The 27779-nt window shown below is 44.3% G+C and overlaps 1 protein-coding gene across 1 annotated transcript in view; it reads right to left on the reverse strand.

Annotated features, from left to right (window-relative positions):
- Positions 1-3260: 3260 nt before the first annotated feature.
- Positions 3261-27779, reverse strand: part of HADH (hydroxyacyl-CoA dehydrogenase) — a 45854-nt gene continuing 21335 nt past the window's right edge. The window contains exons 3-8 of the mRNA XM_074342628.1: positions 25508-25665; positions 21191-21317; positions 18153-18242; positions 15009-15081; positions 5055-5171; positions 3261-4047 (exon numbers count right to left, since the gene is read on the reverse strand). Coding sequence (XP_074198729.1) covers positions 3929-4047; positions 5055-5171; positions 15009-15081; positions 18153-18242; positions 21191-21317; positions 25508-25665 — 684 coding nt within the window. The 3' untranslated portion in view covers positions 3261-3928. The remainder of the gene's footprint in view (positions 4048-5054; positions 5172-15008; positions 15082-18152; positions 18243-21190; positions 21318-25507; positions 25666-27779) is intronic.

Consider the following 27779-nt stretch of genomic DNA (forward strand, 5'->3'; position numbering starts at 1 on the left):
GCAGGCAGAGTTCTTATTCCAGGGGATTTTCCCTTCTAATACCTGCTTGCCTGAGAACAGGCTACATTTTTCTAACCCCCACAGTGCATCTGCAGAAATGAGGCTGGGAGACCCACGTCGGACGCCGCGGCTTCTCGCACCACGAGGCCTCTGCCCTGACAAACGACATTATGATAGGATGAAGTTTAACTTTTCTCATGTTCATCCACCATTGTTTCCTGAATCACCATGTGCATTAGGAGACTCCTCTCCTATGCACTTGCTTTTTTCTGGGGTCTTAAATCACGCACAGTCTACCGCCCATACATAAACCGTAACTTACCTGACTGCCGCCGCCTCTCCGGCTCACCGGGACGCCTTCCAGCCTGCTCTCCCCTCCTGCTCAGCCCTGACCAGCCGCCCTCCGAAGGCTGGGTAAGAACTTCCGGAGCGGCTGCGTGGTGGGTGGAGCATGCAACTCCCGCACTTTTCCTTTTACCCAGGTGGCCCTAAGCTTCACTTCTAAGACTCTTTTACAAGGCTCGTGGGCCTGCTCCCAATCGTCAGCCCACTCCCCAGGTGTATGATGTTCAGGGCTCTCTGTAAGCCTGGAGGAGTTCACGAACTATGGCTCCCTTCCAAACGGGGCAACGAGGAAGGAGGTGGTCACAATCAGCCTATCGGGCCAGGTAGTGAGCTCAACACCTGACGCCTATCATCTCATTTGGTCCCTGAACAACCCTGCCAGCAGGTTCCAACTCTCTGCCCATTCTGCCAGGTATGCCCAGGAAACTAGTAACCCCCGAGGTTAGGGTACAGAGGTCAAGAGAGTGGAACTGAGCACTAGCACCCAAGTCTGTTCAATTCCAAAGCCCACAAACCATTTACCCCAATTATTCTGCAACAGCTACAGTTAATTTTAAATAAAACATTGAACAGACGTAGTGTCGATGGGATGTTTGTCCTTCAGTAGTTAAAATTTGTTCTGCCTTAGAAATAAAAACTGATTATGAAACATTGAGACCAATTTTGAAAACAGAATTTACACAACCAAATAGGTTGAAAGTGCAGCAATGCTTTCATTGTTCAAAGCATTTTTTAGATTACTATTTAGTACCATCAATGCCTGTTTACAGGAAAATTAGTCCCACAAAATTATAGCCACACCTTGTATTTTTGGTTAAGACTTAATTGGTTACTTGGGTTGAAATGTTAAAGGGATTAAACCAAGGTGGGACAAGACAAAAGCTTGTTTCAAGTGTGCTGAAAGTATAACTTACGAACTGAGAAAGTGTAATTAGTGCCTGTTGTAGAAGCAGTGAGTAATGTTATTGGTTCTACCCTCTCCAATGATCAGTGGTTGAGTCTCAAACGAGCTTCTAAAAGCTGACATGTTAAGAGTCAGAAAATTTACTATAGAACAGAACCGAGAGGGGAATCATTTTATATCACCAGATTTTATACTGCAGTTTCTCAGTTCCAAGATCTCGGCCGCCCACCCCCATGCTGAGCCATTTATTTCAGTCCCCACACTGGAAATATACCTGACGACTGATGTCAAGAGAAGTTAGCCAACCATATTCCCCTGAGAAACTGTTAACAGTGCATCTTGTGGATATTCAGGGCCACAGTTTTGATTTTACAAAGACACTTTCAGAAGCATTGAAAGTATTCTTCAGAGAAGGCCGTCTTGCAAAACGTAATTGAAGTCCAGGTGATGGCTATGCTCAGAGGCTCACTTTTCCAACAAGCTATTTCATCAACTGTAGTTTTCTTTTTAATCTCAAATTTTCTATTACCGGAACAAAAATATCACTAAGAAGGTAGGATGGGGACGGGGTGCAGTGGAGAAGTATCCTCTTGATCTAAAACCTAGTAGTTACTTTGAAGATGCGGTAAAAGATCCGTGGTTGCTGTGTGGAGATGAGTTTGGGGAGGGGAGGAGAGGCAGCCGTGGTGAAGTCAGGCCCACCCTCCCTCCTGAACAGGCGTAGCCAAACACAGCGGAGGCCAACCCAAGCCCCCTGGCATCCTGCTGAGGCTCAGTTTGCCAACAGCAGCAGCTGGCCCTGATTTGGAAGCAGAGGACCTGACGGATGAGACCCTTCTCCCCACGGAGCCCTGGGTGGACAGCGGAGACCTGAGCACAGGACTGAGAAAGCCGCTCCTGACTCCCGAGCTTGGAAGATGGTCTAAATTCCTCCCCAGCCCCAAACAAGGCACATGGGAGCGGCTTTCTGTAAATGATACAAGAATGTCCACAGGCCGGGTGACTTTCTGGTAGGCTGGAAACCCTCAGCCAGAAAAGACAGCTGCGACCCCCACGCTCACACCCCGGTCCCAGGCTCAGTTCTCTTTCCTGGAATTCAGTGGTCCAGAAAAAGCCCTGCCACTTCCAGGTCAAGGGCCCACGTCCTGCAGGCACTCCGGTCAGAGAATGAGAAGGAAAGGAAGCCCCGCTAAGCCGAGAGCTCATGTCAAAGGTCAAGAGCCAGCCCGAGCGTGAGCAGGGGGCTGTCAGACCACAGGGGAGCCACAGGTAATGGAAATGGTGGTGGTGCCACAGGTGCTTCCTTTTTTTCGTTAGGAAATGTTTTATAAGAATAACCTAAAAGTTTCCTAACCCAGGTCCTATATGCGGTAGAAATGTATGTGTGTATTTTCCCATGATGCTATAGTTAGATTCAAGTAAAAAAAAAAAATTAAGAAGCTCCCCTTCATTCATCATGAAAGGGAGGGGGGAAAAAATCTCTCAACCATCAGAACTGTGACCCAGGACACCAAACAAGGATGCCCATTTTGGGGACAGTCCTCTTTGAAAGTCTGGATTTGAGATTTTCAAATTTGCTATTTTGTATTTAATTTTATCATCAAAACCTAGTTCGAATCCTGGCTCTCTGCTACCAAATTTCTGGTGACCTTGGCCATATCCCTTCAGCTCTCTGTTAATGAAGCCACTGGACCTCAGAGTTTCTGATGTCTTTCCAGCTTCAAAATTCTATCTTGGAAGACACTTTCTCAAGCCAATGATTAAAGGAAGCTTATGTTACACTCTTTTTGTTGGCAAAGAAAAAACAGATGTTCCTTAAAAACTGTCTTCTGTGCCCTTATTATTGCTTTACTGGTAAGAAACCTGGAGTGACAGCTGCAGGCAGGCTGCACCTGAACACCTGCTCCCGCCGCTCCTTCCCCAGCGTTACTGCTGGAAAAATGACAACAGGCCAAAGGCGGGGCACTGCCTCGATGACCACCCTTTACTTTCACAGCCATTGAAGCAACGATTATTTAAAATTATACATATGTTTATTTCAATTCAAATTTTTACAGATTGAAAGACTACATTTTATTAATTTGCAGCAATGATTTCTCATGGAAAAAAAAAAACCAGACAATAATTATTCCGATTTCAGATGTGAATGAAACTTATTCTGGCAAACCCAGCACGTGGAGACATCTCCACCAACCCAGCAGCAGTGTTTTGGTGGTGAGTTGAATCAAGACATGACACCTTACGTCGCCGTGCTCAGGATGTAGGGTAAGGCTTGAAGCTGCAGGCGGTAAATGTTCTCGAAAAGGCGAGATGCTGGTGCTACCTGCGCAGCCCTTCACAGACACACCACGATGTGTCACTCACTCGTGACATTCCCGTGTGGCAATGATGGACACAGGTTCGAAAGAAATGTTTGCTCCAAGGCACCGAGGGTGTAAATAAAGCTTTTCAGAAAATACACAGAAATAGACTACAAAGGGAATTAGTTCTCAATGGAGGAATCAGCTACTACTGTTACTAGGGTAAATAATTAGTTCAGATAGATTACAATCAAAATGCATATCGAACAGATGGTGCTGTGTGAGGGAACGTCTGACCAAAGAACATTCCTGTGGGCACTTGGGGAGCTGCTGGTACGTGCTTATGGGGGCTTCTTCCCGGAGCCAGAGAAGCTGAGCATCATTTGTATTTGTAATATCCTTCTCCAGTCTTCTTGCCAAACTTATTCTCTGCCACCAGCTTATTCATGGATGGGCTAGGCTGAAACAAGGGGTTCTTGGAATCCATTTCATGCCACCCTATTGAGAGGAGAGGAGAGGGCTCAGGATGAAGTTCTGGGTTTATTCTGCATCTCAGCATCCCTAGGACAAGTCTGGAGACAGAGTTCAGGGGAGAAGGGTCCCTCCTCTGATGTGGGAGAGCCTCACGGGCCTGGAGCCACTCTGGCCCAAATGGCAGAGGCAGAAGAAAGGCTGCACATGAGCCCAGAAGTAGGTGTGCTCCCACAGGCCACGCTGCTCAAGGCTTGGCTCTACCACGGCCCTCCTGTTCAGCCAATCCCTTCCTGGAAACTGCTGATGCCAAAGATCCAGGTACACAAACAGAACCCCTTAATCTGGAGGCTGGTCCTATTAGTGGCACAGTGAGATGACTTCCAGACATGTTAAAGATCTGAATTTGCTGCTACTGGTATTTTGCATCCTCATGAAATCCAAAAGTTCATGTTTCAATTAGAACCCTCCTCGCTCCTCCCAAGTACATGAGTATTCTGTGTTGAGACTTGGTAGTATGAGCTACATTCAACTTCAGTACCCCCATTTTGGTTAATAGTTTTAACCCTGTCTTCAAAGCCACTACAGTAGAATGACTGTACCTCTTTAAATGGCTGTGTACCTTGAAGGCAGTGGTTATACTAATCAGCCTATGGGACAGAATGACTGGGTACCAATGTCAATCTCCTGGCCCTGATATTGTACTACAGTCATTATATAAGAAGGAACCATCAGGGGAAATGAAGTAAAGGGGAACATGGGCCCTGTCTACGCTGTATTTGAAACTTCCTGTGAATGTATAATTATTTCAAAATGAAAAGTTTAAAAAGAAAGTTGCTTTGTGAGACCAGGCAGCCACATTTTTCCTTCTGTCATTTGTTAACTTGACTCTTTAAGCTGGTGGGGCAACACTTTGGAAGGTCTACTAAGACTCTTAATAATTTGTTTTAAATAGGCATTATCATTTAATCCATAATTGAGAGAGACCACCTCAACTCAGTTAAAGACAGACTACAGAGAATTCCAACCCTTACCGTCCATGATGAACTTCGTAGTATCCAGCCCAACGTAATCGAGAAGCTCGAATGGGCCCATGGGGTAGCCAGCGCCCAGCTTCATAGCAGTGTCGATGTCCTCCTTGGACGCGTCACCTGCGGAGAAGAGGGCAGCACTAAGCCACACCGTCCTTCCCAAGGTCCTCCCTGTCACGCGTCGGTCCCTGAATCACCAGAGTTTTACATATTTGCACATTCAAAAACCATCTGGAGTCAGGATTTCTGGCTTGGATATGATTCTGTCTCAGGGGAACATGCCAAATAGGTCACAAGGTTCTCCAAGCTACCCCACAAAGTGACTGTGTGAGGTGGATTCCAGAGCGCTGCTGCCTTGCTCGCGGAGAGAGGCCCCAGCGGCCGGGGACACCGCTTACTTCCAGTGGAGCGGGATTCTCCAACTCTGGAATAATTTATTAAAATACCCTTTAAAGCGACAGCATATTTTTGATGGATAAATAGACCTTTTTATAAAAAAAAAAGAAAAGAACTAAGCTTTATATTTTCTGTGTATTGTATGTGTATTTTTCTTTTCCAGCTTTTTTGTTTTACAAGTAATGAGTATTCCCTCTGGAATCACATGCACATAAACCCTTTGGTTAAGATGATGTTTAAACAAAGCCCAAACCTGACTTAGAACGGCCATGCAAGTTTGAAAGTGTGCTGAGTAGACTAAGACAAGAGCCTGTGTACTTTTTCTTTGGAATTTTATGGAATCCTTCAGATACTGTCCTTGGGCTACAGAGGTTTTTACAGAGAACAACCTGTCCCCTATTCTCCAAAATCAGGAATGGGAATAGCCTGTAACAAGCGGTTATCTAGAATTTTGTTCCAAAGCATAAAGAAATAGTCAATTACATCAAAGCTTGGAAAAAAAAAAAAGGAAAAAAATGATAAAGTACTTGAGAGGATTTCATACTTATTATTTCAGATTTTCAGGCACAAGGAACAAGAACTACTGAAACATCCATAAAGACTATTTTTAAAAGCACACGAAGTCCTAAGTAATGCCAAAGGATTCAAGACAGTTCAAGGTGATTAGAAAGCAATCAGTTACTCCTTATGGGTGACACTATCAGTACTCCACTGGTGAGTCAGCCAGAGGATCCTGAGAACCATGATTTGAGTTTCAGGCCATAAGAGAGCAAAAGTGATCACATACGCATTAGCTTTATCAGGTGGCCTCATTCATTCATTCAACTTTAATTTATACCCGTTATGTACCAGGCACCACAGACTCAGAATGAGACAAAAACAAGACAAGCACTCAAGTGTTCATGATATAACAGGAGAATTCAGGTGAGTAAACCAAAAATGTCATCAGAACAAGTCCTCAAGAGTCACGAAGATTCACACAGCCGTGTGGGCAAAGATGGAGAGATTTACTCACACTGCCATAACTCAACCAAAACCACCACCCAGGCCCAGGTCCTGATGGTCCTGAAGAGAATCCCAAGGGAAGAGAGGGCAGGGAAGGGCATTCTGTGCAGCGGGAACAGCATGTGCAAAGGCAAGAATGAGAAAGAACACAGGAGCCGATAAGTGGATTCTGCTGAGAGGACTTCATTAGACTCCGGGGCTTCTGTGGTGTTGGGGCCAAGGTGCTGGGATGACAACCCAGCGAGCACCCCTAGCTCAGCAACAGCTGCTCTGTGCCCGGCACCCTGTCCTCAGCACCTGTAGACCTTCACTCAGTGTCACCTCCCAGAGCCTCCCCTCCTCTCTGCACATGAACTAGCAACTGTCTGGACTCCAGGCTAGGACTCCTGCCATCCCCTAGACTATTTATCTTTCTCAGGGATTACTGGTCACAAGCTAACATGTTATCTGTTGGTTCATTCACTACAGGCTGTCTCCCTTCATTAGAATATAGGCTCCCTGAGGACAGAATCTCAAGCATAATGGTTCCAACTTACCTAAAGCCATTTAATCAAATCAATATTCAAGACAGACAATAAACCCTAGAGTCAAGACTGTCATTCCGAATTCAGAGAATCACTTGACTATTTTATTTCAAAAAATTATATGAAGACATAGCATATCATAGAAAAAAAAAATCTGAACAGTTTTACCAAGTCAGCACAATCCTAAAAATTCTATTCTGAGTAATACAAAGCAAAAGAGGCAAAAAGTAAAGACAGAAATAAAATACAGATGGGTCTGCCATGTGAGAGTTAAATGTGATATCATGTTTTAGACCAATAATTCCTAACCTTTAGAGTCAAGCACTTCACTGAGAATCTGACACCTTCTCCAGAGAAAATGTACATAGACCCAAAATTCTGCATCAAACTTAGGAGGCTCATGGGACAACACCCCCCACCCCCCAGCTAAGAACCCCTAACTCTAGACAACAAAGAAAGGTGTCCTCAGTGAACTCCCAGCTCTTCTGCATGCCTGGGAACCCGGAAACTGCCTCAACAGGCCTCTTTTGCTGGCTCATCAGCACCACCTACCGACCATTCTTGGCATTAAAAACAAACAAGAGTCACAGCAACAAGGATCAGAGCCGCAGTGCAGCCACCATTCCTTTATTCAGGAGCAGCTACCTAACACCCGTCCTATACGAGCACTCTGTGGCATATAAAGATGAGGACCCAAATATGCCACAGAAAACAGGACAGGAGGAGAATAGAGGCACATGCCACGCAGCAGGGAGAAGAGTGGCACGTGTGCCAAGGGAGAGACAAAGTGCACAGTTAGGACAACACAGGCTACGTCCAGCCTAGAGCACTGGGGCCACTCTGGCGGGACCTTGTGAGAAAGGCAGGAGAAAGGTATGCGGTGATGATGGGAGGGGTGGCGGGTGAGGAGGAAGAAGGCTCCCCAGCAATGGCACTGTGGTTGGCAGGATACAACAGAACCACTACACGTCTTGAGCAGGGGAGGGACAGCGTGGCAGGATGTCACATGGGGGCTGGGGCACAGGCTCGTGGCACTCCCATGCGGGACCACCACCCTGCCAGAGCTGACCCTGACTTGTGTTGAGTGTTGTCCGACGGGGGCAGCTGCCTGCTACCAGGTGCCAGCCCGCTCAAAGGTCTGCTCAAAGGAGAGAGTCCTGACCCTCAGGGACGAGGGTGATTGACCCCACCAATCAGGCCTTGGTTACAGGCGGGAAGATGTGAGCAACAGGAAGGATAGAAGCTGCAGGACCCTGGGGAAGGGGGCCTGACACAGGAGACACGAGGCTCTCAGCACCGCAGAGCAGTGGTGTCAGATGGCAAACGCCGCTGTATCCCCCGGACAGCTGGCAGAAGCACCACTGGGGGCCTGCGCACTCTGGAAGCTGCTCAGCTGCCTAGGAGGCCTGAGTGGACGATGCTGGTGTTGGTTCTCTGCTCTAACGCTCCACACATCCCTCTGACGAGCCTCTACCACTCAGAGCAGCATCCTGCCAACCTGTCAGCATGGAGCAATCGCCCCAGGTGTATCAACAGTGTTTGTCATGGACCCAAATTCATGTGGAAATCCCACCCCCAATGAGATGATATGAGGAGGTGGGGCCTTTGGGAGGAATTAGGACTAGACAAGTCACAAGGGTGGAGCCCCCAGATCAGAGCTCTTCTCAGAGGCACGAGAAAGCTGGTCTCCTCTCTCTGCTCTCCGTCCCGTGAAGACACAAAGAGAAGTCGGCAGTCAGTCTGCCACGAGAAGAAGGCTCGCACCAGAACCCGACCATGCTGGCACCCTGATGATGGACTGTAGCTTCCAGAGCTGTGAAAAATAAATTTCTGTCACTTATATGCCACCAAGTCTATACTATTATTTTGTTACAGCAACCCAAACTGACCAAGACAGTGCTGAACAGAGATGTTCTCCCCAGTGAGTTCAGAGAAGGCTGAGCTAACCAGTGTCCTCATGACACATCTGCTGCTGGCCCGTGGTCCCCGCACCTAACTGTGCGGGGCAGGACAGCATGCACCATCTCCTCACCCTCCTGGACGACAGGACAGTTGAGGAGTCCTGTCTGGAAAAGACACAAGGTAATGTCAATTCCTTTGCTGCCAGAGGGAGCCTCACTAAAGGCAGGTTAACTGGTGCAGGGACTGGGGTGATAGGGAGGAATCACAAAAGTGACAAATTAACAGACACAGCAGGCGAGAGAGGGATAATCCAAGATGGCTTCAGGTTTCACAGCAGAACAGATGCATCTCAGAGCAGACAAGTGGAGACAGGGTGGCAGGTGTGCATGTGAGCACACCCCTGTACTGGCGGAATGAGGGCAGAAGCTCGAGGGGGCAGAAGGGACATGGTAAGAAGCCTGAGGGGTGACACCAGAATCCAGGCCACAGTGTGGCTCCCCGGGAAACAGCCCCCACCCAGACATGACACCCAGTGCCTGCAGAAGCAGATGCTCTGGCTCACAGGCCCTGAGAAGACCGTGGGGAAAAGGGCAAAGGAACGAGGAGTGACAGGGGGCTGAGGGCAGCACCAAGGGCAGATTAAGATCACTCCCCTGCGGGTCAGATCCCCCTCCCAGGTGTCTAGCAATGGTCAGGGTCAAAGAGACTCCATGTCTTTAGAAAGGGACCACTGCTGGAGGGAGAAAAGCAGAAGACAAGAAAATGGCTTTCAACGTACAAACTGATACATTGTGCATTTGAAAACATATCAAAGTGACAATATGTTTCACTGAGAAAAACACCATCAAGAGGTGAATCACCCACATGCTATTTCTAAAACATTACATTAAAGAAAAAAATCCCTGACTTTCAAAGTAGGACAAAACACTTCATGCTGTCTTCGAGGTGTAATTAGGCATATTTGTTGATAGATAAACACAGAAGTGTTGGTTTGATCTTGGAGCAAAAGTGAGGCAAATGCCTCCATAAAACAGAGGAAAGTTTTAATATTTAAAGCAGATTTTGAGGAAGCAAATATGCTTTCATCTCTCTGGAAGAGCTGGTATAAATGTTTTGTTTTAAAAATGACATTCTCATACAATAATAGGAGGAGATTTTAACACCCCACTCACATAAATGGACAGATCTTCCAGACAGGAAATCAATCAGGCAACAGGGATCCTAAATGACACAGTAGAACAGTCAGATTTAATTGATATTTTCAGAATATTATATCCAGAAAACCCAGAGTATGCATTCTTTTCGAGTGCACAAGGAACATTCTCCAGAATAGATCACATACTCAGACACAAAACAAGCCTCAACAAATTTAAGATAGAAATTATTTCAAGCATCTTTTCTGACCACAGTGGCAGGAAACTAGAAATCAACCACAGAAAGAGAACAAGAAAAAAATGATTAGATGGTGACTAAACAACATGTTACTAAAAACCAAAGGGTAAAAGATGGAATCAAAGAAGAAATTAAAATATACCTTAAGACACATGACAATAAAAACTCAACCACACAAAATCTATGGGATGCAGCAAAAGCAAGTTCATAGTGATACAGGCCATCCTCAAAAAACAAAAACATACCAAATAAACAACCTAGCCTACCACCTAAAAGAATCAGAAAAAGAAGAACAAACAAAAGCTAAAGTCAGCAGAAGGAAATAAATAAAGATCAGAGGTGAATTAAGTAAAACAGAGATTTAAAAAATACCAGGAAAAAACCAATCAAATCAAGAACTGGTTTTTTGAAAGGGTAAAACAAAATCGACAAGCCTCTGGCCAGGTTCACCAAGAAGAAGAGAGAGGACACAAACAAAACAAGAAATGAAAGAGGAGAAATAACAACTGATACCAAAGATACACCAAAAAAAATGAGAATAATATGAATAATTATATGCCAACAAACTGGACAACCTAGAAGAAATCGACACGTTTCTAAAAACACAGTCCACCAAAACTGAATCAAGAAGAAGTAGATAATTTGAACAGACCAATCACTAGAAGTGAAATAGAATCCATTTAAAAACAAAATAAAAGTCCAGGACCAGACGGCTTCAGTGGGGAATTCTACCAAACATACAAAGAAGAACTCATATCGATCCTTCTCAAACTTTTCCAAAAGGCTGAAGAGGAGGAAACACTCCCATACTCATTCTATGATGCCATCATCACCCTGATACCAAAACCAGACAAAGACACTCACTACCAAAAAAAAAAAAAAACCCCAAACCACAGGCCAGTATCTTTGATAAATATAGACGCAAAAATTCTCAACAAAATATTAGCAAACTGAGTCCAACAACACATGAAAAAGATCATACACTATGATCAAGTTGGATTTACCCCAGGGTCACAAGGATGGTTCAACATATGCAAATGTGATACACCACATCAACAAAAGGACCAAAACTACATGATCATCTCAATAGATGCAGAAAAAGCATTTGATAAAACTCAACCTCCATTCATGATAAAAACTCTTACCAAAGTGGGTACAGAGGGAACATATCTCAACATAGCAAAAGCTATTTTTGACAAACCCACAGCCAACATAACATTCAATAGTGAAAAAGTGAAAGCCTTCCTGCTAAAATCTGGAAAAAGACAAGGAGGCCCACTCTCACCACTTCTATTCAACACAGTACTGGGAGTCCTAGCCACAGCACTCAAACAAAGAAAAGAAATAAAAGGGATCCAAACTCGAAGAAATAAAAATGTCATTATATGCCGATGACATGCTACTATACATAGAAAACCCTAAGGGCTCCACACAAAAACTACTAAAACTGATAAAAGAATTCAGCAAGGTAGCAGGATACAAGATTAATTTACAGAAATCTGTTGCATTTCTTTACACAAACAATGAAATATCAGAAAAGGAAGGTAAAGAAATAATCCCTTTTAAAATTGCCATCAAAAAACATAAAATAGTTAGGAAAAAGCCTGATCAAGGAGGTGATCATTGAGAACTATAAAACACTGATAAAGAAAACTAAAGATGATTTAAGGAAATGAAAGATATCCCATGCTCTTGGGTTGGAAGAATTAATATTGTTAAAATGGCCATACTGTCCAAAGTAATCTACAGATTAAATGCAATCCCTATCAAATTACCCAGGACATTTTTCAAAGAACTAGAACAAATAATCCAAAATTTGTATGGAATCACAAAAGGCCCAGAATTGCCTACGTAATACTGAAGAAGAACAAAACTGGAGGCATAACCCTCCCAGACTTACAGACAATACCACAGAACTACAGTAATCAAAACAGCATGGTATTGGCACAAAAACAGACAGATGGATCAATGGACCAGAATAGAGAGCCCAGAAATAAACTTATACATCAATGATCAATTAACCTTCAACAAAGGAGGCAAGAATATACAATGGAGAAAAGAGTCTCTTCGTCAAGTGGTATTGGGAAAACTGGACAGCCACATGTAGATCAGTAAAGTTAGAACACTCCCTCACACCATACTCAAAAATAAACTCAAAATGGCTTAAAGACTTAAATATAAGACAAGACACTATAAACCTCCTAGAAGAAAATATAGGCAAAACATCTTCTGACATAAATCTTAGCAATGTTCTCCTAGGGCAGACTACCCAGGCAATGGAAATAAAAGCAAAAATTAACAAATGGGACCTAATTAAACTTATAAGCTTTTGCACAGCAAAGGAAATCATAAGCAAAACAAACTGAAAACCTATGTAATGGGAGAAAATATTTGCAAATGATGCAACTGACAAAGGTTTAATTTCCAGAAAATATAAACAGCTCTTACAACTCAGTAACAACAACAACAACAAAAAATCCAATCAAAAAATGGGGAGAAGACCTAAACAGACATTTCTCCAATGAAGACATACAGATGGCCAATAGGCACATGAAAAGATGCTCAACATCTCTAATGATCAGAGAAATGTAAATCAAAACTACAATGAGGTATCACCTCACACCAGTCAGAATGCCATCATTCAAAAGTCCACAAATGATAAATGCTGGAGAGGGTTTGGAGAAAAAGGAACCCTCCTACACTGTTGGTAGGAATGCGGTTTGGTGCAGCCTTTGTGGAAAACAGTATGGAAATTCCTCAAAGAACTAAAAACAGACTTACCATATGACCCAACAATCCTACTCCTGGGCATATATCCAGAGGAAACCCTAATTCAAAGAGACACCTGGACCCCAATGTTCATAGCAACACTATTTACAATAGCCAAGACAAGGAAATAACCTAAATGTCCATCGAAATATGACTGGATAAATAAGTTGTGGTTTATTTATACATTGGAATACTACTCAGCCATAAAAAGTGATAAAATAATGCCATTTGCAGCAACATGGATGGCCCTGGAGAATGTGATCCTAAGCGAAGTAAGCCAGAAAGAGAAAGAAAAATACCATGAGCTCACTCATATGTGGAATCTAAAAAAAAAAAAAAAAAAAAAGACAAATGAACTTACATATAAAACAGAAACAGACTCACAGACATAGAATACAGACTTGTGGTTGCCAGGGAGGAGGGGAGTGGGAAGGGATAAACTGGGTGTTCAAGATTTGCAGATACTGACTGGTATATATAAAACAGATAAACAAGTTTGTACTATATAGTACAGGGAAATATATTCAATATCTTGTAGCAGCTTACAGTGAAAAAGAATCTGAAAATGAATATATGTATATGCATGTATACAAATGTGTTGTACACCAGGAATTGACACAACATTGTAAACTAACTAAACCTCAAAAACAAAACAAAACAAAACCCTACAATGAGGTATCACCTCACACCAGTTGGAATGGCCATCCTTAAAAAGTCATGGCCATCATTAATAAGATGGCCATCATTAATAAGTCCACAAACAATAAATGCTGGAGAGGGTGTGGAGAAAAGGGAACCCTCCTATACTGTTGGTGGGAATGTAATTTGGTGCAACCACTATGGAAAACAGTAATGATATTCCTTAAAAAACTAAAAATAGTTATCATATGATCCAGCAATCCCACTCCTGGGCATATATCTGGTGAAAACTCCAATTTGAAAAGATACATGCACCCCATGTTCATAGGAGCACTATTTACCGAGACATGTAAGCAACCTAAATTCCATCAACAGATGACTGGATAAAGAAGATACAGTAAACATATGCAATGGAATACTACTCAGCCATAAAAAAGAATGAAATAATGCCATTTGCAGCAACATGGATGGACCTGCAGATTAATATACTAAGTAAATCAGAGAAAGACAAATAGCACATGATATCACTTATATGTGGAATCTAAAAAATGATACAAATGGACTTATTTATAAAACAGAAACAGACTCACAGGCATAGAAAACAAACTTATGGTCACCAAAGGGGAAAGGGGGTGGGGGGATAAATTAGGAGTTTGGGATTAGCAGATACACACTACTATTTATATAAAATAGATAAACAACAAGGTCCTACTATATATAGCACAGGGAACTGTATTCAATAGCTTGTGATAACCTATAATGAAAAAGAATATAAAAAAGAATTTTATACACACGCACACACACATATAAATAACTGAATTACTATGCTGTACACCAGAAACTAACACAACACTGCAGATCAACTATACTTCAATAAAAAGAAAATAAAAAACAAAGATGACATTCTCAGGAGCAAGCATTTGTGAATGAAGTAACTGAAAACTACATTTGCTTTTCACCCAGTTCCATCTGTTTGTCTTTGAAGCAGAGCAGACATGAGTTACCTTTCCAGCAGTATGGTAGGGAAGTTAGGCAAGAGGATATACCCAGAGATCCAGAATATACCTCTGTGTTGGCCACATGACTGCTCTGACTGGGACTGTCATGGGGCATCCTAGAGTCAGCTCAGGGGCCTCAGGGAATCCAGGGGCCCAGGAAACTCAGTGGAAAGGCACCCGACCCAGGGTCAGACTGATACACAAAGTCAGAAAACAGAAGCCCCTTCCCTATTCCACATGGCCTGGCCCTTCTCACAGGACCTGCATGAGAACTCCCAGAGAGCCTGCCAGGGCCGAGACCTGCTGCTCCCAGCCTGGCTCAGGACAGCTACCTCGTTCATACAGCCGGACTGCTTCCATGAGGTACGGCACCAGGAGACGGTTGACAATAAACCCAGGAGTGTCCTGTCAGAGGAGAGAGACAAAAAGAAAACAAGTGAAATTTCACTGAACTTTATCTTTTGTGAAGTCACCAGATCGCTCCTTCTAACCCTGGGTTGTTACCCACATTTATCTAGCGCTACATTTTCAAAGTACCAGCACAGCCTCACTTCTATCTTACATGACAATTTATCCAGCAACTCTAGTACCCCAGAACCCTCCACTGCATGGGTCCCAAAATAAAGGCAGATCAAGCAAGGCAGAGGAGTCACTAAAAAGAGCACAGCTTTGAGGACAGGCAGATCTGGGCTCAAATTCTAACAGTCTCTGACTCTGTGTCACTCAGAAACTCAGTTTCATCATCTGTGAAATGGGAATAGTACAGTAACTTCTACCTCACAAGTTGTGAAGATAAACCAGGAAACCCATAAAATGCTGTGCATATAGCCCTCCACTTCTCTCCTTTCCCACACCCCTTTCAGGAGTCTAGAAAAAGTAACAATCCTCACAGAGGCACTACTTCCTGGCTTCAGGAGTTTCTCACGCTCCGGCAGCGGCACAGGATGGTTGAGTTGGGAACAGGTGCCGCAACAAACAAGCAGGTCTGGACAGACTAATGGCCTTTCACAGCTCACCACCCAAGGCCCTCTACCCTGGACAACCCCTGTACTGCACACTCTCTCGTCATTTCCCACCTCATTAAAATGCTTAACCACCACTCCTGCAGGCCAGGTGTGGGCTCTGGAGTCTACCTACTGCTCTCTTTTGTTGTGAAGCCGATTTCCACTAAGTAGGGGAGGCTCCTCTTTGAACATTCCCTGGTGATCCTCCTGCAGGCAGAACTCCTCACCCTGGCCCCAGGCCTCGTGTCCATTTCTAACACACACTAGGCACTCCATCAACATCCGAATTAAAGACGACCAGCCTCCTGCCCTGCTCCTACAGCTGACCTGGCTGCATGCTGGAGCTGCAGGATCTGTACCTCCGCTCCTTCTGGACACGGTGAAACCTCCCCTACCCCCTCTCCCAGGAGTACAGAGATGCACAAAAGAGTTTTATCAGTTTAACCAAGACTATGTTACTACAACAATGTTGAGTTTACAACCAGGGCAAAAATGCTTTCTAACTTCAAAAAGTTTACTGTAGAAATTCGGGATAGGGTAGGATAGTGAAATATATGAAGCATATCATATACAAGGTTAGAAATCAGAAGGCAGTCCAGGAAAAATATTTTCTCCAATTATAATATATGGGTTTTTATATAGACAATTTCATCTACAAAAAGCGTTCATAGAACTCAACAAGGAAAAAGTGCTGAAACTCACAAAATATTTAAACTCACTAGTAATCAAAGAAATATTCATTAGAATGAAACAGCATGTTGCCAGTAAGATTACTGGTAGCAGGTTTTCCCCATTATAACAGCCAGTGCTGCTGAGGATGCGGAGACAGATACACTCATAACGCTGGCGGAATGGAGAGAGACACAGTCCTTTAACAGGGCAATTTAATTTTATGTAATTGTTCACCTTACATTTTTCATACACATTTATTTACTAAATATATTTTATCTCTGTACTTATCATACGCCATGAACTGTGTTGTTCGAAGTGTTTTACAAACATTAATTCATTTATTCTCATAATAACCCTGTGAGACAAATACTAATATTACCTCTATGTGAGGTAGAGGACACGGAGGCACAGAGAGGTTAAGTGCTTGCTCAAAGCAACATAGCTAATAAATGCCAGAGCCAAGATCTGAACCCAGGCAGGCTGGCTCCAGAGTCGCCTTAACCTTTCTATACCACACTCTCCTCATGAAGTCTTAGTATGACTCTGCTGCCAAAGACCATCCCTGCTTGTTCCTGCACCTCCATTTCACACCTCATTTTTCATTTACTGCGCACTGATGTCCTTTCTAACCCATGACTACCCGCTGCCACGAACAAAGCACAAGCTGATAAGAAAGTGCAACCATACCCTCTGCTTATTAATGTGATTTTTTTTTTAATCCAGATGTTTTAAAACCACAAAACTAAACAAACAAAAAAAACTGAGTGTTAAAAAATGAGACTCCTTAATACAACACCACAGTTCTGGACAGGGAAACTGGCACATGGAAGTCTGTTCTCTTTGGCTACTGGGGTCCACAGCAACAGGTGACTTTTCCAGATGATTCTTGAACAATTTGAATTTTCACAGGTTAACACAATGCTATGAGTTCAAACTTGAGAATATTTCAGAAAGCAAAAGTATGCTATGAGAAGAACCACAATGATATTTAAGATTATGGTCAAAAAAGTAGATCATATATTTATAAAAATTTATAATGGCCACTTTGTGATAAAACTAACTGCCCCTTTAGGAAGATCTGCCAAGTCAGAAGCCAAGTCCCTAAGTTTTATGGGAACTAAAGAGGAAATGGAGAGATTGAAGATAATCAAAACAAAAGCAGGTGATAGCAACTGGGATAATTTTACAATCACTGGTATCTTAAAGGGAAAAAGGCTAGAGGCATGCTTTCCATTCAGCCATGTTTCTTACTGAAAAACAAAACAACACAAAACAACCATAACGCAACATTCCACCGAGAAACAGTTTGGTTAACGCTACCTTGGGCGGATGGGCTTTTGCCTCTGTCTCTCATTTCCCTAACCACCTGCAGTGTTCCTTCCAAAACTGAAGCTCTAGTTTTGTTTGGGGTACGTGGGACATCAGGCCGTGCCTGACACACAGGCTTCTGGCTCCCCGAGGCCCAGCAGAAGCTTAAGCTAATGGGGTAACAAAAACCATTTATGGAAACACAGCTGCTCACCGACAGAAAAAAGGCAAGGCCCAGAGGGAAGTCTGAGTTTTCAATTTAGCTGAAGCTGTGGGCTCCATTGGGATGTCAGGCTATCCACTGCTGGCCTTGGGCAAAATTTAGGAGTCTGATTTTCCTGCTGTAGGCACAGCTTGCCCTTTACAGCCTGCAGACAGGCCTGCAGTAAAAGTGACCCATCTCCCACATCATTTCTACTATGGAAGAATTCTACCTGGACTAAGTCAGGTTCCAAGGAAAATCACCCCCTTAGCAACCTACCCATACTCTACCTTGCAAGAAACAGGATGCTTTCCCAGGGCTTTGCTGAAGTCCACCAGAGATTCAAATGTCTTCTGGCTAGTCATTGGTGTTTTAATGACCTGGAAATGCAAAGCAGAAAAGACGTATAACCAGAGAGTCAGCAAACAATATCAATAAAACAGTTCAAGGAAACACTGACCAAAAGCAAAGATAATTTTAGTTTTAAAATAGAAGGATCTCAAGCCAGAAACGAAGATGTCTACTCTAAGCACTACATCTAAGTCTGCTACTCTAAGATAGCAGACTACAGCAGAATATACAAAATCAAGGCTTAAAATATAAACATGTATGTGCGTGTGCAGGAGAGCTTTACAGGCTTTGTCACCGAGACAGACCTGGGTTCAAATCCTGGCACATCACTGATCAACTCTGTGACCCTGGGGATATTTCTTAAAACTGAAATGGCATTGAAATCACTGTACCTACCTCAAGGGCCTGAGGTGAGAATAGGATCAGATTAAGAAGGTAAAGCATTAAGGGCAGCTCCTAGGAGGACTGAAGTGCCCAGTAAATGCTGACTTTTATTCGTGCAGAGTATAATGACCGCCCTTAAAGTACTCTGCATGGAGTCCCACCTTCTCTCAGTCTATAGATGAGAAGAGCCCCCAGGCACATTGAGCGATATGCCAAGTCGCAGGGTCCCGTGGACTCTGAGCCGAGTGCTCCCCCCAGTACTCCACCCTCTCCCACACAGGTGCCCCAAAGCCCAGCGGCTCCCTTTGCCTCAGGACAGGCTCATCTCAGAGGAAGGCTTTCACTTCCAGCTAACAGGGGCCCCCAGCCGGGGCGTGCCGCCTGCCAGGCACTGGGGCAGGCTCCGGGCCACCCTCCTGACTTTTGTGTGAGGGGCAGCACAGGAGTGCGAGTGCTGCCCCGCTCACAGTGGGCCACTGGGATCCACAGGAACTGGCACCAAGCCGCATACCTGGCAGCCAGCCCTCAGGAGAGAATTCACCTTGTCAGGAGTGAGACTTCTGCAAGTGGAGAGAAACCCAAGTGACTTTAAACTTAAAATATCTAGATTTATAATTTAAATGCTAGTTAAGGGACTTCAACAAGAGTTAAAGCAAACAGGCTTGGCTTCTACATGAGACCCTTTACATGAGCTTAGGCAGGTCAAATCAGCTCTCGGTGCCTCACCTCTCTTCTGTGAGACAGAGGTGATGATAGTTGACAAGTCCTCCCTCTTGTAAGAGGGCTGCGGGGCCTAATGAGCTAGTGTCTGTGCAGGATGAAAGGTGCTACGTAAATGGAGAGAATCATTATCATTCGTGTTTTAATGTCGTCACAGCTTGGGAAGTGGTGGAATGTTATGGCACTAAGGGAAGTAAGTGAGTGGAAACAGAAAAAAGAACCAGGAGGATGGGGACAAGGCATCAGATGAGCTGGGCCAGAAACTGCTCTGCAGGGGTCACAAATCAAACTGCAACCTGAGAATTATTCCTAAGGTGGTGTAAAAGTCTCCTTCAGAACCATATAGACTGAGCTAGGGAACAGGCTGCTAATTACAGAGTTTTAAAAATCATCTGTTGGCTTAAAGGAGTCAGCAGTAAAGGTTTTTTAATAGGAGGGAAGAATATTTATTCAGTCATTCAACAAATACCAAGTACTACAGATATTCTGTTCTAATACAGAGCCTGAAAAAATACACATATACGTGTATATAAATGAGAACAATCCCAAGTGGAGCCCATCAAATCATGATTACTTTGGTGCTTACCACCAGTGACACAGACACAAATGCTCAAGTTAAAGAATAAAAATTGTATAAAGAAGAGCACTTTTAGAAAACATTTTCTAGAAATGGTAACATTTGCCAAGCATTAACTGTTAACAATCAATGTGCCACACTTCCAAAGACATAGATGGACATTATCAGATAAATGCAGTTGAAAACTGTATTGAAGTTTGAAGTTAACCTATAAAATGTGTCTTTATTTTCAAAACCCATATGTACATGATATAGTAACCAAAAAGGTAATTAGTCCCTCAGTCCTGAAATGTTGGAAATTCCATTCCACTTCCTTGCTCTTTCCTGCATAAGGATAAGTACTGTTTCTTCTATTTCCTGTGGGAGGTGGAGGAAATGAGGGGATGGGGGAAAGAGGCCTGGAGGGGAAAAAGATCCCCCACACTCTCCCAGGGAGCCCCAGCCAGTCTGGAGGTGTGCTGGCTCCACATCCCCCACACTTTGCACGGCAATAACTCCTCAATCTGAGAACAAATGCCACTTTAATAGCGGCTGCTCCTCAGACCCTGTAATTAGCCCCCCTTTAAAAGGCAAGTTGCCACATTTCAGGTGCAAACTGTCTATAGTGACTCCATCTCCCTCGTACCCAACTCTATGAGCAAGCAAGCAGAAGAGGCCCAAGCAAGATCACTGGTGGCCCTCCCTAGCCACTTCCCACCACCTCCTGGGTTTGTGGTCACAAGGTTCAAGGCTACCAGGAGAGCTTTAAAAGCTCTGATCACAACACATGGGAGATGTGCCTCCTCTGTTACCTGGGGCTGAATTCACCACAGTAACAGTGGACAGGGTATCACAGTGATTCCTGTGGGAAACTAGGCTGATAAAATTCCACATCCAGCCTTAACAAACCGACCTCAATGAGACAATATGAACACGGTGGCTCTCCCTTTGTGGTCTCATCAAGCCAGTGGTCTCTAGTGCTGCCTTCCCAATCTGACGCCTCTCTCTGCACTGCCCATCAGCTACGGCGCAAACAAGTGACATTCCACAAGTTAGCAGCCCTTCTAGTCATCGTCGGTCAGAACACAGGGCTGCGAGGAAACAAAGCACAGTGACCTTCCTGGGTATCAGGCACTGTTTCTTCCTTTGGCTCTGAAAGGACACTCTGGCCAGAGAAACACAAGCACAAGGACAACCCTCCACCCTCCCAATAAAGTCCACCCAGTGCAATTCCCGGTGGCAGGGCAGCTGCGACTCAGAGAAGCAGGACTGAGAGCTCACAGAGCAAGCACACATGCACAACAGACACCCACTGACCTCCACAAGTTTCATCAAGGGCACTGGGTTGAAGAAATGGAGCCCGGCGAATCGGTCCTGTCTGGTGGTGGCATTGGCTAGGCTTGTGATCTGCAAAGAGGAAGTGTTGCTGGCAAAGATTGTGTGTCTGTGGAGAGAAAGATGGTGGAGGATTGAAATGAGTCCCCTCTTTGAAAACAGTCGTGACTCCTCGGGTGCAATGCACGAGGTGACTGCTTACTGCCCAGATCCGCCATCCTGACCCTAGAGGAAGTCAGGGAAAAGACATGACTTCACACAAGAGGCTGAAATCAAGTGACCTGTTTCATTTAAATTTTGAAATTTGAAATTAAGTAATTTGAAATGTTCCAAAAGCCTATTTAGTCTTTACCAATCCTTCTTTAATTTTAGGGAGCAGGATTTCTGTTAGCTACTTGTATTATTTAACTCTCATGGTATGCAAGATAAAAACAAGGTAAAACATCAGTCACAAGATGAAATTCTAAGTGAACAAAGACTAAGGAAAAACAGGATGCATCACAGACACTCAAAATAAACAAAAAACTGAAGAAACACCTGGATCCTCAATGAGAAACATATGATAGAAACATGAACTACAATCTTTTCCCCTCAAGTGAAAAGCTTTACTTTGCCATTGAATGGGAATAAAAATGAAAATTGAAGAAAATCAACATAGTCCAAAAGAAGTCCAAAAGGTTACACTGGCAGATGTGGGGAAGAAAGGATACGTGTATATAATGATAACTGTAGTTCAAGGTATTCTGCTTATAAACTCTCCTTAAAAAGCATCTTCTCCTGTGTATATAAAATAGTAAATGATTAATTTAAAAATCCATACTGACTTTAACCAAATTTGCTTTTTAAGACATTAGCAAAGTGGGGTGCCAAAGGCATGGCAGGCAAATCTTTAATCAGAGACTTCTCTGCTTCCCTCAAGGATGAATATACACAGACTGGCACAGCGCCAATTACAACCACGAGGGCCCGGTCACAGCGCAGGAAGGGGACTGGTCCCTTATAACCAGACTGGAGGTTCCTGCTTACCCAAAAGGCAATACTACAATCTGCCTGGAATCGCAGGAGAGGCAAGAGGGAAGGGAGAAGAAACTAGTCACTGGGAAAGAGGAGAAGAATGAGGTGAAAGGAGCCCTGTGGCTGGGTGGCGGGTGCACAGAGGCTGAGGGGAGACCCCTCGTGTGCTCGGCCCAGGAGAGCACTTCACTTTCACGGCACAAGAACACCAACTTTTCTCAAACAGCTTCCAAGTTGGTCAATTTAAAGGCCAGGTAGAGGGTCTTCTCCTTTAAAAAAAAAAAAAAAAAAAAAGACCTTTTTTAAGGTTTAGAATTCTAGTTTTCAAAGTTTCTTGCTTTCTGGTCTAGACGAAATACTGTAAGCCAGCCTGCATCACAGAAGGCAAGGAGACCCTTGCGGTAACCAGGAGTGGGCCAACGCAAGTGTTTCCTAGCCACCCGCCCTCAACCATAGCCGCAGGGCCACGGTGACGCAAGGCTGGGCCGGCAGGGGCTCCACACCCTGCTTAAAAAGGGGGTACTTCAGAGATGAGGGTTATACTCGTAGTGTGGTGCCTTCTTATAGGGCACCTGAAGGGCAACTCATCTGCAAAAAGGACAAACAAAGGGACACTGACTGGAGAACACGTTTCATCAGTGAAGTTACAGTTGGCCCTCAGGATCCGTGGGTTCTGCCAACCAGGATCAAACATATTTGGGGAAAAAAATCCAAAAAGTACTAAAAAGCAAAACTTGAAATCTCTGTGCGATTTATAGTATTTACGTTGCAGTAGGTATCATGAGTACTCTAGAGATGGCTTAAAGTATACAGAAGGATCTGTGTAGGTTATATGCAAATACTACCCCATTCTGTATTAGAGGATTGCACGTCCTCAGGTTTGGACCCAACCCCTGCAGATACAAATGGAAGACTACATCAGGGCCCAGTGCTGAGTGTCTGCAACCCAGAACACTCCCAGCACACATTTACCAGAAGGAGAAAGATGTCTCTTCCCAGCAGAGCTCTGCCTCTACCTCTCCCAGTCGGTCAGGCTGGCTCTGACCCTAACAGCATCTCACGCTGCCTTCCTTCAACACAAACACAACGTATATACGTATTAAACACACACGGCTGTCTTTACCTTCCATCAAAAAGCACACTCTCACATTTTCCTTGAAACACTTGACTCTCTAGGACCATCTTTTGTTTTTCTTTTCTGACATTCAGGTACCAAAAAAAATTACTTTCCTCTCAAATGTACCAACAGAAAATCGGCAGCACAAGCATGATGGTCCATTTCAATGCCCCCAGGCCCCCAGTGAACACTAGAGCGGGTGGTGGGGACTGCAGTGGGAGGGAGTCCATGCTTTGTCAAAAGGGGAGAACCAGGACTCAGCTGGGGCAGGCTGGAGGCCTTGGCAAAGCTTTTCATCTGCACTTCTAACGCTGCAGCTTAGGGAAGTCACGTTCTTACAGGATGCAATCATTTCATCAGGGTTTCCAACTGGAACTTAAATCACTAGACCATATTTTCATCTCCCAGTATAGGATCTAACTGCAAAACTTGGCAGTAAAGTATCTCAGTCAAACTGTTTAAAAAACACACACACACAACTGGGGAGGGTATAGCTTAATGGTAGAGTGTGGTGTGCTTACCATGCACGAGGTCATAGGTTCAATCCCCAGTACCTCCATTAAAAAATAAATAAATCTAACCCCCCTCAAAAAAAAAAAAACCTACACAATTTAGCAAACATCAAATAATGGTGGTAATCTAAAATGAAAGTAAGAGTGTGGAGACAGGTGGCTGTGACCAGAAGTAAAGTCACACCTACGGTGCGCCCTTTCACACATCACATCTGTCTTATGACACGAACTTAGGTGAAAGAGCCTAGCATAGTGTCTGCCATACAGCAGGCTCTCAGGAACTGTGAGCTGAATTACAGCAGCTTCCTGACAACCCTGTGCATTAGGTGCCGCTATCCCTAATTCGCAGGTAGGGAAACTAGTTGTAGAGTTGGAACCAGGAAGGTCTTGGCAATTATTTCCCCCTAACCCCTCAACTCAAATTACAGATGATAAAACTGAAGGCCAGAGAGGGTTCATGACTGTAGAGGGTCAGAGGGGGAAGTGGTGAGGGCCCAGCACCAGGCCGCCTGATTTTCCCCCAACAGTCCTCCCATTACTCGACACTGACATAAGAAAGCAGTCAGACCTGTCACTGTCACGAGGGAGAATGATCAACATTTCAATAAAGGCCAAACTGCTTGATAATACTCCCTTTCCTGGGGTGGGTGCTTTTCCATCCTAGAGGGCTTCCTGCTAACTTGGAAGCCAATACCCCTACCTGGAGAGTCTTCTGTTTCTGTCAGATGGTGCCACAGCCCTTAAATGCCAGTGTAAAGCATATGAGTGTGCTGATCAGCAAAGTAACATACAGGTGACAGAAGGACAGGGCAGGGCCTCTCTGGCCACAAGGCCATATAGCTCTGAGGGCTGAAATCTAATAGGCCAGTATGCAAGCGTCTCTCCTTAGCCACTGCTCACTGGTGGCTGCCTAAGAATTACCATTGTCATAAAACATATTCTGACTTCCAGTTCCAACCAAGAAGGGTAAAGTGTGGCTAAGCAAGCCACAAGGAGAGCATAAGTGACTCAGTCAGGTGTCTCAATCGCAGGAGCCACACATAAATCCACAGTAGCATGTGAGAATAGCCTAGTAATACTGCACAGATGGTCCTGAACCCGGGCGCCCCTGTGTCTGACCTACGTGGTGCTGGCTCTCCTTTCCCACCCTCTGCCAAGAAGCCGAGTTAAGAACTCAGTGGTCCTTAAACGCTCCCAAGAGTGTTTTGATTTAACCCACTGAAGGCTCAAAGCCAGAGAGCCCTGGGAAACTGTGTAGATAGAGGCATTCCCTTCAACTACACCATTCTGTTGGTTCCACTCAAAAGAGGGGGCACATCAAATTGCCCTGAGGTTGCTCAGCAACATTTAAGGACATGGCCAAGTGCCTTCATCCTCTGGCCCGGGAGGGTCCATGACCCAGATGCTGCAAGAGATCAAGGTCTGGCCCTGCATGGACCCTCTGTTTTACATGGGAAATTCTACCCTTGTTTGGGGACAAGGACCAGATCAGGGCAGCCCAAGCTTTGGGGAGCAAATTGGAATAGAAGATAGAGAACAAAGAAAACAGTGTTGGTTCTTCTGGAAACAGCTGTGGGTAACAAAAAGAGAAGTCTTAGTACCGGGCGCCAGGGAGGAAGCCCTCAGACCCAACAAGATCTCCCAAGGGTTACGTACTCGGCGGCAAACTTGTCCAGCCTCTTGAAAAGCTCGCTCTTCACCTTCAGATTCTCCATGATGGCCTCCACCACCAGGTCTGTGCTGTGGACCACAGACGCTGCGTCCGTGCTGGTCGAGATGCTGCTCAGGGTTTTCTCCACGAACTCATCGCCCGCCTAATGCAATGAAGGAAGGAGAAGGGAACAGTCACTGGGCTCACTGGAGAATGGTGTGTGATTTGCTGCTAAAGTGAGAGGAAAGAGGAGGGTGAGACCTGGCCAACACACCTCAGACACAACTTGACAGTGCCCTAAAAATCTGAGAAATACAACTCCCTACGTTTCTGCTTAGAGTGGACATCTCAACGTACTTTGGGACACCAGGGCAAGAATCAGCCCGTGAGCAATCCCAGCTGGTAGTCAACACACTGTCCTGTGTCAGTCATAACCTTCCAAGCTCTTGGCTGGCTCTGCTCCAGTTACTAAGTTGCTTGTTCACAACACCTGTGTCGGCCTGCTCTGCCTGTCCCTAGTGAACAGACTGCCGTGTACTCTTCATGACAGGCTTCCATGAAGCCTGGAATTTGACCTTTCAGAAAGGGTAAAAGCTTAGCTCAGCCCCAACCATGAGTCTGAGAGGCGGTGCTGACTATCCCCCTCTAACAGGAGGCAGGGAAGAGCTGAGTAAGGGCATCGAGGAGGGTAAGAAAGTTGAACTTGGCAGTCACCCATCAAATAATAATCGCCCAACATGTATCGGCAACTGGTCGTTCAAAAACATACCAGCCACAGCCTCTGCTCTCAAAGAGCTTGCGGTCCTATCTTTTCCTCATTTGTGCCTCCAGGTTTCCACAAATAGACTTCAGCTAGGGCAGAAACAGGCAGTGCCCCATCAGCTGCCATTTTATTACAAGATGTAACTTGCCCATGGGGATTCAAATGGTCACACTCAGCAAAGGTATCCAAAATTATCAAGGAATTAACAATTGTAAGAGCTGCTCAACAGAAACATAATGCAAGACAGGAGGTAATTTTAAATTTCCTTCTGGCTGCATTTTAACAAGTAAAAAAAAAAAAAATCAGGCAAAATTAATTTCATTTAACCCCAATATATCTGAGATATTATCATTTCAACACATAATCAATATCTTTAAATATCAAGATACTTTGTGTTGTTTTTCTATTCAGTCTTTGAAATCCGGTGTCTGTCTCACACTTACACAGTACATCTTGATTTGGACTAGCCAAATGTCAAGTGCACAATAGCCACCTGGAGCTAGTGGCTACTGCACTGGTCACACAGATGCCATCTTTTTACCCTCAGGGACCAAAAGCCTCGGCCCAAGGGGGACAACCTGCAGAAGTCTGCAAAGTAAACAAGTGAAAGCGCAGATTACCTGGGTTCAGGCTCGCCCTGTCCCTGACTCCCACCTCCCTCACCCCTCATCACAGCAGCCCTGTATCCGGTCCCTCTATCATTAAAGACATGGAGGACAGGAGAAGGTCTTAATCTGCTGTCATACTGCTTCAACTTCTTCAGGGAGAGAGTAACATTACCTCCTCCCCTGCCCTTCTGATATTTTAAAAGGTGACTATACGTTAAGAAAATGCAAGTCCCAAAATGACAGTGAGATACCACTTCATATCTCCTATGATGGCTATTATGAAAAAAATATAATAACAAGTGTTGGCCAGGTGGTGGAGAAACTGGAACCTTCATTCACTGCTTGTAGGAATGTAAAATGGTGCAGCCATTATGGAAAACAGTTCAGCGGTCCCTCAAAAAACTAAACATAGGATTGCCATATGACCCAGTGATTCCACTTCTAGAAATGAAAAGAGGGACTTGAACAGACAGTACCCCAATGCTCATTGAAGAATTATTCAAAAAAGCTAAAAGGTAAAAACAACCCAAGTGTTCTCCTACAGAAGAATGGATAAACAAAATGTGGTACATACAATGGAATATTGCCATAAAAAGAAATGAAGTCTGACACATGCTACAAGTACATGGATGAACCTTGAAGATATTATATCAAATTAAATAAGTCAGCTAAAAAAGGACAAATATTGTATGATTCCACTTATGTGAGGTATCCTGAATAGGCAATTCAGAGAGACAGAAGGTAGAACAGAAATCACCAGGGGCTGGGGGAGGATGGGAGTTATTACTTAGTGGGTATAGATCTATTTGGGACGATGAAAAAGTTCTGCAAATAGGTGATAGTGGTAGTCAAACAATATTGTGAAGGTAAATGCTAACAAACTGTACACTAAAAAAGCTTAAAATG

Source organism: Camelus bactrianus, chromosome 2 (assembly GCF_048773025.1).
Source record: "Camelus bactrianus isolate YW-2024 breed Bactrian camel chromosome 2, ASM4877302v1, whole genome shotgun sequence".
Taxonomy (NCBI): domain Eukaryota; kingdom Metazoa; phylum Chordata; class Mammalia; order Artiodactyla; family Camelidae; genus Camelus; species Camelus bactrianus.